Source organism: Oncorhynchus keta, chromosome 2, assembly GCF_023373465.1.
Source record: "Oncorhynchus keta strain PuntledgeMale-10-30-2019 chromosome 2, Oket_V2, whole genome shotgun sequence".
Lineage (NCBI taxonomy): Eukaryota > Metazoa > Chordata > Actinopteri > Salmoniformes > Salmonidae > Oncorhynchus > Oncorhynchus keta.
This window is the reverse complement of record NC_068422.1, coordinates 70,493,113-70,505,634: the sequence shown is the minus strand read 5'-3', so window position 1 is coordinate 70,505,634 and position 12,522 is coordinate 70,493,113. Positions and strand designations below refer to the sequence as shown.

The 12,522-nt window shown below is 41.9% G+C and overlaps 1 protein-coding gene across 1 annotated transcript in view; it reads left to right on the top strand.

The window, feature by feature from the left end:
• The first annotated feature begins 3,094 nt into the window (after positions 1–3,094).
• LOC118359532 (aquaporin-9) overlaps positions 3,095–12,522 on the top strand; it is a 14,837-nt gene continuing 5,409 nt past the window's right edge. The window contains exons 1-5 of the mRNA XM_035738040.2: positions 3,095–3,273; positions 4,639–4,765; positions 7,414–7,551; positions 7,783–7,901; positions 11,351–11,568. Of these exons, the coding sequence (XP_035593933.1) occupies positions 3,157–3,273; positions 4,639–4,765; positions 7,414–7,551; positions 7,783–7,901; positions 11,351–11,568 (719 nt within the window). The 5' untranslated portion in view covers positions 3,095–3,156. The remainder of the gene's footprint in view (positions 3,274–4,638; positions 4,766–7,413; positions 7,552–7,782; positions 7,902–11,350; positions 11,569–12,522) is intronic.

Genomic DNA, 12,522 nt, shown 5'->3' with positions numbered 1-12,522 from the left:
GATAATTCCCTGTTAGCATTCACTTCAAACTTCCCAATACACATTTGAACGATTTAAGTCGACTCAAGCGATGTCTCAAAAATAAAAGGAGTTGCACGGATCTTTACACCTCGGGAGGGATGGTAGACCAACTTGCTCACATCTCAAGATAGGCCTATAACAATTTTGGGCTCTAATAGTTAAGTAATAAAACCACAAATGACTGACATCGCATTATTTCTATTGGGTCAAAAAAAAAATCAACATTTTAAATGTATAAATAAATCAACTGATTGGAGCAAAGCTCTTATACCTGCATGAGTCATCTCTCCATCACTGAGATATATATATAAGGTGTAGCCTTTATAATGTTGGTTGGGTGAGATTATTTGAACTCTCTCATGTGATTCCATGTTTTGATAATACATCTATAGGCTACATTAAATTATTTAATAAGGTACACTACTGGGTCTAGATGCAGTATTTCATTCTTTTAAAATACAATGTTCTTGATAGCTTTTTTAAACAATAACATATTGGATAATCCCACTTTTTATTTATTTATTCCAACATAATGGCTACATATTGATGAACATATATAAAATAGGATATAGCCTACTGTTGGTGGACATCTATCTAGTGGAGAAGATACATTCTTACTGTGACATGGCTTTCCACATGCCTTGAATATATTGACAATCCAAGAAGCAGCTGACAGAATAAAAAAGTGGACGGAGTTGTATAATTTTGAAATACCCCGCAGTGGTGCTTTTTCTCCATCACCACAGCTCCCTTTTTCCACAGCATGGGCGACACTCTTAGCGTGTCTGTTTCACATCAAAGACGACAAAGACGAAAAAGTGACATTGATTAATGCAACCAAAACATCCCATCATCTACATGTCGCATCTCCTTTTAAAAGACTACAGGGAGCAGAAGATAAGGCATACACGTAGACAGTGTCCCTTCCCCGCTTACCACTCCTCTCATTCTCCGTTCATTGAGCTCCCTCTGTTGGACAAAACATCAACACGAACTCGGTCTAATACAGTAACATGCCACCCTCTGATCCGAGTTATAATTTCATTTGTTGGCAAACTGATTGATCAGAAGGTAGCCTATATGATACCAATGTTTAAAGGGTCAAAAGGGGATTTATATTCCCTATGAAATAAATGGCGATTGAATGATCTGAATAGCACTGCTTTATAGGTGTTTGAAGAAAGGTGTTTAATATACGAGCAGGCAGTCACCCCTGATATAAGTGCAGGCAGGTCACCCGTGATACAAGTCAGTATTCAACATCCATCCATGTCAGATTTTTGGTTTATACAAGAGATGAATGTGTTATCACCGTGCTTCATCTAATAGCAGAACCAAATCACCTTGATGGATTGCAGTTGAGATTACATTAAAATACATAGTGCAAGTGATCAATGACGTCCGAGAAATTGTGCAGATTATTACAGCAATTGTAAGATCGCCACAGACCCGTGATAACCTATGCATGTTATCTTGAACATGCACGCTTTATATGATTACATAAGCAGACATTAATAGTTATGGTCACCTCAAAATGTGGCCATGGATGTGTTACTCATTTTAAGGTTGAATGTTACATTTGTTTGTAAGACAGCCTTAGCATTAGTCTATTTACTGTACTGCAAAAGTCTCATTGAATTGTGTTAGGTTGATAAGCAACCAAAAAACAACATTTAATTGAGATGTTTCTACTGGTTGGATAGCTCCATCTGAGCCACTGTCTTAATCCACTCTTTAACTTTTATTTTTGGTTGAGTTGGAGATGTGAATACAATATATCATTTTTTAAACTTGTAGACAAGTTCATAGGCTATTTGTTGTATTTCAAAAGGGATATTGAATTGTGTTTGGTTGTCAATGCAACCAAACATCTCAATTTGAAGGAATGTATCTTCTGCATGGATAGTTCCATCTGTGCCACTGACTTACTCTGGATTTAATTTCAGTTTGTCTACAAATTAAAATATGTTGGATTCACATCTCCATCTCAACCAAAAATCTATGTTCAAGAATATGACTAAATCTAATCAAATCTAACTTGAAATGCACTTGAAATAAAGTTTGATTTGATTTAGTCCTGTTCTTTAACGTTTGGTTGAGATGGAGACGTGAATTCAACATATTAATTAATGATTAACTTAATAGATTAGGTTTGAAATCAACCAAACCTTGAAACCATAGGCCTATAAGTATTGTGCATTGTCTATTTTAAGTTTTACCCTGGGTTGAATTGAAACAATAGCTGTAACTCTGTTAAACCTACCCGTTGGAATGATTTCGATAGCAACAGTGAATTTAGTTATTAAGAGATCTCTCAATAATCATTCTCACAATAGAATATTGTTAGTAGTCACTGACAAATATCAATGCTAAAATGGGCTTGGTTAAAACCCAGTATTGGAGACCAAATGACTAGCTGTAGATAGATCAGCTCTCCAGTAGGAAGTGCTGCTCAGCCTATAGTTAAAAAAAAAAAATAGTGGACATAACTTTGAAGATCTGACTTTGTTTCAAAGGTACAAATTCAACATATATAATACAATGTTTGTATATGTTGAAACTTCGTTACAATGATGGCAAAATCCTGTGGTTGAAATGCCACCTTTAAAACAACAGTTTACATTGATTACTTTTTTCAAATCCAATGTATTTTCCACATAGATTCCACACCACAATACTTGAAAATTTGCGTTAAAACGTTGATTCAACCAGTTTGTGCCCAGTGGGATACTTTTTTCCACATTTTAAATATTTAATTATTATCAACCATATAATTAAAACTTAAAATAATGACTTTGTTGATAGAAAATAGACAAGTAGTGAGTAAATGCACACTGTCTACATTCGCGCGTATAAATGCGCACTGTCCACGTTCAGTCAGTTGCTCACCATTGGAGTCATTATTGACCAATCAAACACTTATTGACCAATAAAGCACCTAGATCCAAATAGTGCATCCCTGGCGGTAGCGGTGGTGATGGGGGACAGTTTCATGGAAGAAAAAGATTAACAGGTCAACACGCGTAGTAGGCTACTAAGGGAAGGAGGGGTTATATCCTGAACTACCGGAGAGACGCTCATGTTCACGCTCACACTACTCGTCAACTGTCTGTCCTGACAAGAGTGAGACATCAGATGTCCGCGGGAAATATGGACCATGAGAGGAAAAGAAAAATGAAGGAGCAATGTGCCCTGAGGAAGGACATCATCAAAGAGTTCCTGGCAGAATTTCTGGGGATATTCGTATTAATAGTAAGTACATTGACACTTTCCCTCATCACCCGACTGTCATTTAATAGCCTGCTTTAAAGCTGCAACAATATGGTAATAAGGTGTCAAATTGTTCTCAGGGGACTTGATCTGTCAACAGGGATATCATGTTTTGATATGTTTAGGTGCTGACTAATATATCCTGATAATGTGGCTTCTCTTTGATGTGCTCATCCATAATTCTGGTCTGAGAAACTCCTTGGGAGATAATTAACACATCTAGAGAATGTTGTAATGGCAAGTTTGACAGGTGGAGGATAGGAAGGGGAGAATTAATGGGATGCTTGGTATTTTCAGACATAAAGAAAAACATGATCAAACACAATAAACCTTTACTGACATGCACCATTCACCATGCACCACTCACCATGCACCACCATGCACCATGCACCACCATGCACCATGCACCACCATGCACCATGCACCATTCCATATGATGTATGATCATCACAGTGATTTGACATTCATATTTCTTTAGAATGTATCTAATCTGTGAATAGACCCAATTTATGTAGCATACTGCACACCTTTATATTCCCGCAAAGCTTCATTATTTGATTAACCAGGCTACCTTATATGTTGCTTGTAGGCTGAAAATCATCATATGACAGCATCAATAGTTAATACACTTTTAAAGCATACCCCCCTATCAATTGCAATCAACTTGTAAATGAATACAGTGATTTGAAATGGAATGAGAATAGATCTATATTACCCTGAATACAGAGAAGTCATTAGCATAAGATAGACCACACTCTCTCTCTCTCTCTGCATTATTACTGCGGTAAAAACACAGACATTTCCCCATCATCACCAAGCTTGGCGGGAAACACTGTTTACTTAAATCTACAGGGGTCCTTAATAATCTGACCTGTCCTTTGCCTTCCACCTGTCCCCTCTAGGTTCACCTCCCCATCCTGTCCTGTCCTGTCTGTCTGAGTGTCACAGCTCAGTGGCTGGGCTTACTGAGGCTCAGTCTCAGTGGGCTCAGTGAGTCAGTGGTCATCTAGGTCAGCGGCACAGCATCAATGGACTAATCCACTCCTCACAACAGAAACAGCTATTTTTGGACGGCATCCTTCTTTCAACACTTTTGTTTTTGATTTACCTAATTAATCAATGAAAGGATGAATGATAATTTCCCATGCTTCAAATGGGACATCTTCTATGGCATTCTTCTTACAGAGTTCAGGAGGAACGCACTGATCTGAAAGGCCATCTAATTAGAAATGAAGGCTGTAGAACAAGAGGACTAGTCTTTTGTGCATAATTGGAAATGACAAAACAACGACTTCCTCCTGCCAACATGTTTTTGCTTGTGTTTTTTTGTCTCTGTCTCCGTCCCAGCTATTTGGATGTGGCTCGGTGGCCCAGACGGTGCTGAGTAAGGGAGCTCTGGGAGAACCCCTGACCATCCACATCGGCTTCACTCTGGGGGTGATGATGGCCGTCTATGTGGCTGGGGGAGTTTCAGGTGAATACCATGCTTCTTTTACATAACTTTGCATTCTCAACATTCATTTCTAAAGTCCACTCGGCACATAGCCAATATACATAGTTCTAACTTCCCAAATAGTTGACTTTGCAGTATGATTGAAAATGCAACACAACATGTGTGTTAGTGTTGAGACTTTTCAGTTGGTCAGCACCTCATTTTATAAATCAGGCCTTTTTATGTCATTATATCCTCTTTTGTTTGTAACATGAAACTACAAAAGGAGAGACTCAGATACTGACAGATGTAGTATAGTGTCATTACTATAAAAAACACAAGATGAACACTGAGAGAAAGAATGATACTTTGCACTCAGTCACCTCTATCCACAAACAACTTGTCCAAATGACAAAAGTGGTGGCACGTATCCTAGCGGTTAGAGAGGCAAGCCAGCATCAGGAGGGTTGGTGGTATCAAATCCTAAATTCCATTGCCTACACTTATAGAAAAAAAAGGTTCCAAAAGGTTTCTTCAGCTGTCCCAATAGGAGAACCCATTTGTTTCCAGGTAGAACCCTTTTGGGTTCCATGTAGAACTTTCTGTACGAATAAATAGTTATTTAAAGCGTACTCCTATGGGGACAGCCGAAGAACCCTTTAAGGTTCTAGATAGCACCTTTTCTTCTAAGAGTGTACCATTGCCCTTGAGCAAGGCACTTAACCCCCCACAACAACAGCTCCCTGGGTGCCCAGTGTGGCAGCCCCCTGCACCACTCCAAAAACCTGCTCATGTGTGTCTCAGAGGGGTTAAAAGCAGAAGTCAAATTTTGTGCAATTGACAAATTAAAGGATCTTAATATTAAAAAGGGGTTTGGGTTAAAATATGTGGGCAGGACTCAAAGGTCATCAATGGTTGTTTGTCTTTGATGAAAAGGCTTTACTTTGCCATGAACTTTGACCATGGATGTCTGGCTCTCTTTGCTCTCAGGTACTAAACTCTTAAAGGACAACATGTACTTCCCACATGTCTGGGTAACTGTGTGTTATGGCTCCATGGATGTCCTCACATCCACATGTTCACGTGTTCATTGTTTGAGAAAGGGGGAGAAGATGTCCATCCCTATTGTCAGGTAGATCACAGGAGAGAAAGTAAATAGTACAGCCATGGATCACTAACACTCTCTGACTTGTGTCCTGGGGAAAAGTCCACACACAGTAACAGAAATGGACTGTGGAAACCTAGGTCATCACTAGAGACTCAGCAACATGGCAAAATGATGCAGAGAACATCATGTTAGTATCCCATAGCAGTCTGGACTCAACATGGGTACCATTTAGCATTACCCGAACTGGGAGAGAGGCACAGAGAAAATGGAAAAAAATATGTAATAGCTCGATTACCCATTCCTAATGCCTGGCTGCTTCTTGGTGTCAGAGGATGAAGTGTGCCGGCTAGATTTACAAGGCTGGAGTTGTGTGTCCTCATGTCCAGGGGAACTTTATTGGGTACATTCCATAGAGATTAAAGCAAGGATCGCCCTCTCCTTCTCGCTTCGGCAGCAATAATGGCACAGAGGGATAACATTAGGGGGAATTACTTTTTAAAAGTCACGCTGCCTTAGTTGAGCTTGCTGAGCAAGGTGGAGAGCGCTTTTTAATCAGCAATCAAGGGTTTCATTATGTCTCAGCGAGGCTTTACGTAATGGGGGATGATGAGTTGTAATTTGAAATTGCCGTGGTAATTTCCATCACAATTGGGACATAAAAGAGCAACGACGTGATTAGAGCTTTTAATGCCCAGCCCCGGGATAATATGAACACTGTAGCATATGAGCTAATATGAGTGTTATATGAGCCATACTCAATGTGCTTTCATCTTAGAAAATCCAGTGTTGGCAGAGTGTGAGCTTAGTCTTTGTACTGTATCTCTAAAGCTCAACTCATGACCACCCCTCATCCTCAATGCCTGGTTTACAGCTACAGCACATCAGACCAGAGTGTTGGGAAGCCAACATTTTTGCCATGTTTGGATGAATGTGGATGAATCATTAATTGAGGAGCTTCCTTGAGCGAAAAATGAATTCAGGAAGAATGGAGTGTGTAGTCGGCTACAGTATAGGAACCCTTACTGCATGATTGGGCCATTCAACCCTGGGGCCCATGTGTGGATGAGAAGCCTTCACGCTGTTAGGTGACATCTCTGATGATGATCACAGGTATTGGACTAATGAGCTTTACTGGGGCATGGGTCTCCAGCCTTTCCAGCCAGGCTAGCCTCTCCAAGTGGAACACAACACACTTCTGTTTCCCCCCACTCCTTTTCACTCCTATGTTGGCGATGCTAATTTACAGGCAGAGTTAACCAGAACCCTTGTTAGCGGAGGTGTGTCATGGCCGGGTCCTTCCAACGACATGCAGTTTGCGCGAGCCTTAAGCAGATTCAGGCAGATTATGTCAGACCCAATTCCGATCGGATGTTTCAGCCGGCTGTTGTGGCCACAGTAAGGGAACAGGGCTGGGGATTAGTGTTTGGGGCGCTCTGAAACCCCCAGCAGTGTTGCCCCGCTGAGGTCACCCAGAGCCTCAGTCCCCGCCTTGGGCCCCGCCTAGTGTTGTGCCGTTATTGTGTCTATGACTGAATCCAAGCTTGAACCTTGTTTTGAATTCCAGTTTTGACCTTTGTTACAGGGGCCCATGTGAACCCAGCAGTCTCCCTGGCCATGGTGGTCCTGGGCAAGCTGCCAATAAAGAAGTTCCCTGTCTACGTGGCAGCACAGTTCCTGGGTGCCTTTGCTGGATCTTGTGCTGTCTATGGGTTGTATTATGGTAGATGTTACTGTCATCATGTCCATCACCATCATCATAATCATCATCATTATGATCATACACATTAATGCAGAGATTCTAAATGGAACCCGTATTCATAGCATTTAGCCAGGGTGATATTTGAATGGAAAGGTATTGATCATTATTGGAGTGGGAACATTATAGGTTATTACTAACACTAACATTATTGGGAAAACTCAATGGCTAATTCTACTATTCTCTTTTCCATAGATGCCTTAATGGAACACACAGGAGGAGTTATGCAAGTTACTGGCGTCAATGCCACAGCTAATATATGGGCATCCTACCCTGCCAAGCACATCTCAGTCCTTGGAGGATTCGTAGACCAGGTCAGAGATGCACCATCAATGGTTATCTAACCATATCCTAATACTCTTTATTACTGAATGATATGAGCAGCACAGGCACACACCCTGATTTATGTTTGAAGTCCCTGAGCTAGAACATGTACATGTGTAATAGTATGTATATAAGTGAATGTGCACGTGAGCATTAATGTATTTAACCAGGCAAAACACATTTCTATTTACAATGACGGCCTATCCCGGCCAAACTAACCCTAACATGGACGATGCTGGGCCAATTGTGCACCGCCCTATGGGACTCCTGATCACGGCCGGTTGTGATACTGCCCAAGATTGAACCCGGGTCTGTAGTTACGCCTCTAGCACTGCGATACAGTGCCTTAGAGCACTGCGCCCCTCTGTCCCCCAAATGCATTTAGATCAGTCATGTGAAGTGTAAGTAACGAAGCGGACATGGTGAACAGTATGTGTCAAATCAAATCAAATGTTAGCTGTCACATGGTTCGTAACCAACAGGTGTAGACGAAGAGTGAAATGCTTACTTACGGGCCCTTCCCAACAACGCAGAGAGAGAGAAAATAGAGAAATAATAGAAAAGTAATAACACATAATACAAGTAATAATAAATACACAATGAGTAACGATAACTTGGCTATGTACACGGGGTACCAGTACCGAGTCGATAGGTATGAGGTAATTGAGGTAGATAATGTACATATAGCTAGGAATAAAGTGACTAAGCAACAAGATATATAATAAACAGTAGCAGCAGCAGATGTCATGAGTAAAGAAGGTTAGTGCAAAAAAGGTCAATGCAGATCGTCTGGGTAGCTAATTGGTTAACTGTTTAACTTACTATGTAGCAGTCTAGTGGCTTGGGGGTAGAAACTGTTCAGGGTCCTGTTGGTTCCAGACTTGGTGCATCAGTACCGCTTGCCATGCAGTAGTAGAGAGAACAGTCTATGACTTGGGTGTCTGGAATCTTTGACATTTTTCAGGGCCTTCTTCTGACACCGCCTGGAGTAGAAGTCCTGGATGTCAGGAAGCTTAGCCCCAGTGATGTACTGGGCTGTACGCACTACCCTCTGTACCGCCTTGTGGTTTGATGCCAAGCAGTTGCCATACCAAGCGGTGATGCAGCCAGTCAAGATGCTCTCAGTGGTGCAACAGTAGAACTTTTGGGGGATCTGAGTTGCCTTTGCCAAATCTTTTCAGCCTCCTGAAGGGGAAGAGGAGTTGTCGTGCCCTCTTCACGACTGTGTTGGTGTGTGTGGACCATGATAGATCCTTAGCGATATGGACACTGATGAACTTGAAAGTCTCGACCCCCTCCACTACAGACCCGTCGAAGTGAATGGGAGCATGCTCGGTCCTCTGTTTCCTGTAGTCCATGATCTGCTCCTTAGTCTTGCTGAGGTTGAAGGAGAGTTTGTTGTCCTGGTCCTGACAGGTCTCTGACCCCCGTGTTGAGGGTCAGCATGGCGGATGTGTTGTTGCCTACCCTCACCACCTAGGGTTGGCCGACTGGAAGTCCAGGATCCAGTTTCAGAGGGAGGTGTTCAGTCCCAGGGTTCTTAGCTTAGTGATGAGCTGGAGGGCACTATGGTGTTGAACGCTGAGCTGAGTCATTGAACAGCATTCTCACATATATGTTCCTCTTGTCCAGGTGGGAGAGGGCAGTATGGAATGCAATAGAGATTGCATCATCTGTGGATCTGTTGGGGAGGGATGCGAATTGGAGTGAGTACAGGGTGTCTGGGATGATGTTGATTTGAACCATGACCAGCATTTCAAAGCATTTCATGGCTACAGATGTGATACGGGGTATGGGGTGATAGTCATTTACAGGTTACCTTGGCGTTCTTGGACACAGGGACTATGGTGGGCTGCTTGAAACATGTAGGTATTACAGACTGTGTCAGGGAGAGGTTGAATATGTCAGTCAGTGAAGACACTTGCCAGCTGGTCACCTCATGCTCTGAGTAGGAATCCTGGTAATCCTTGTGAATGTTAACCTGTTTTAAAGTTCTTACTTAAATCGGGCAACGGAGAGCATGATCACACAGTCGTCTGGAACAGCTGTTGCTCTCATACATATATTGTGAGCAATACTGGCTGAGCAAAAACAACCATCTGTGTTGAATACCCAAGAGCTGAGTGTGCACATACAGGTTTGGTTTCGAATTGAAGGCAGTGAAATTTACATTAAATTAAGGATTTTTTAAAACTTTTGATTTAAATAGCTTTACTTTTCAGTTTATTGAGAAATTTGAAAATAAATGCAATTATTTAATTGTAGTTTACTTCCTAAATTGACTGCCTTCAATTCGAATACAGCCCAACCCTGGTGTGTGTGTGTGTGTGTGTGTGTGTGTGTGTGTGTGTGTGTGTGTGTGTGTGTGTGTGTGTGTGTGTGTGTGTGTGTGTGTGTGTGTGTGTGTGTGTGTGTGTGTGTGTGTGTGTGTGTGTGTGTGTATATGTATATGTATATGTATATGTGTGTGTATATGTGTGTGTGGTTATGTGGTTGGGTGTGCGTGTGCGTGTGTGTGTGTGTGTGTGTGTGTGTGTGTGTGTGTGTGTGTGGTTATGTGGTTATGTGGTTAGGTGTGTGTGTGGGTAGGGGGTCAAAATATAATCAGAAAACAATCATTAACTGGCTAATAGAAGCAAACATTCAAGCAGTTGTTTTCCCCTCTATGAACAGTAATTAATGCAATTGTTGAGTTGTTGACTATTTTTATCCCAAGATAACATTTGCTGCTAATATCTAACCATATGGATACTGTTCAAAAGACTTAAAAGCTGCCTCATCTATCCTTCATCCAGGGGAAAGGGGAAGCCCCATTATAGGCTTAGGCAAAAGAATAGACGGTCACAGGTCATCACAGCAAATTAGTCCTGCTGACCACAGACAGTCATTATAAAACCCAGACCATAACAACAAGCCATTCTCCCTCTGTCACTGTTATGCTATTATGAGAGGCTGTCTTTTCTATATTGGTGGAAGCATCACAGTGACAGCATGAGCAGTAGCTACAGATGGTTCATTTTGTAGCGGTGATGAATATACTGAATACAGATGAAGGATCTTAATTTGATCACTCTTTTGTTGCTGCAAATTTTTCTGCACAGCAGGAAAGTGTATTGCAGTGTATTCAATGTTTAATTAGGCTGTTAGCACTTGTAAACAATGACAGCCACTGCCAGGGAATCTAAACCAAAGCATGGACTGCTGTCATACCTTGTCCATAGACTACTTACAGGTTGAGTTAACCAATATGTAATTTTGTAATTTGAGCAAACTATCCCTTTAATTATAATCTACACAATAATTCATATTTCCTGATGCTGCAGGATTATTTTTCTGCTGTAGCAAACTGGTTCAAATTAAGATCCTACATCTGTATGTCTGTCAATTTTCTGTTTTGATCATTGCTATCGCAAACTCATGGCTGATGCCTTGTCTCCAGGTAATAGGAACAGCTGCCTTGATCCTGTGCATTCTGGCCATTATTGATGGGAAGAACATTGGAGCTCCTAAAGGGATGGAGCCACTGTGCATTGGCCTGATCATCATGGCCATCGGCGTGTCCATGGGACTCAACTGTGGCTATCCCATCAACCCTGCTAGAGACCTGGGCCCAAGGCTCTTCACTGCTGTGGCCGGTTGGGGCATGGAGGTGTTCCGGTAATTTCCAACAATGCTTATACTAGAGAGAAGACAAGTCCCACAAATGAGAGCTGGATGGCCTCCATAAGTACAGTAGCATTTCAAAAACATTGTTAGATGCCTTTTGCCCGGAAACCCTTTGAAATTGAAAATGAGCTTTCGTCTCCTAAAAAAATCACTTTACAGTAGAACATTGAAAGATTCACGAAGACACAAAAACAGAGTATGTGTGTGTGTGACAGGGAAGCCCCTCTCTGATCTGAGCATGCCAAGCGGAGCTGCAGGCACATTATGCTGCTTTTCAGTCCTCCTCCCCAGCAGTGGCTGGGAGTTAGGCACACAGTGTGAGAAACATGGGAGTGAATGCCAGTGGCCTGGCCTCCTTCTCTCCTTCAGGAAGAGCAGGAGTATGCGGCTCTATCGCTATCTCTGCTTTTCTGACAATCTCAATCAATATTTCCAGCAACCTCTTGTATCTCCTGCATTTTCCAAAAGGCTTGGAGACGTGAGTGGGCAGAGTAAGATTATTTCTCCGCACATAAATATTCCATGCTTCACATAACAGAAAAATGGCACCATTGTGTGTCCTACTGTCAGAGGCAGACTCCCTCTCTCTGCCATCACTCCTCAAAGCTGTCCCTGGTCTTTGGGTATTTATTTACACTAGATAAGCAAAGCGGTCATCGGCTGCAATGTCTGTACTTTGCCATGCAAACTTCCATAGTCCCTAGAGAAAGCTGGGTGAAGCAATTCACAAGCAGTTATTCAACAATGAGAGCTGGGCTAAAGAAGAGTTACATAAGATAAATGTGAAGGATATGAGGGACCTCTCTGCCAGTGCACTATAGACTTCTCTTCAGAAGAGGGCGCTGTCTGATCTAATGGCCAAAGTCAACAGTTTCCCAACCTGCACTTTGGGGAGCCCCGCCATTGCACATATTTGATCTATTCCAGCACTAGCACAGTACACCT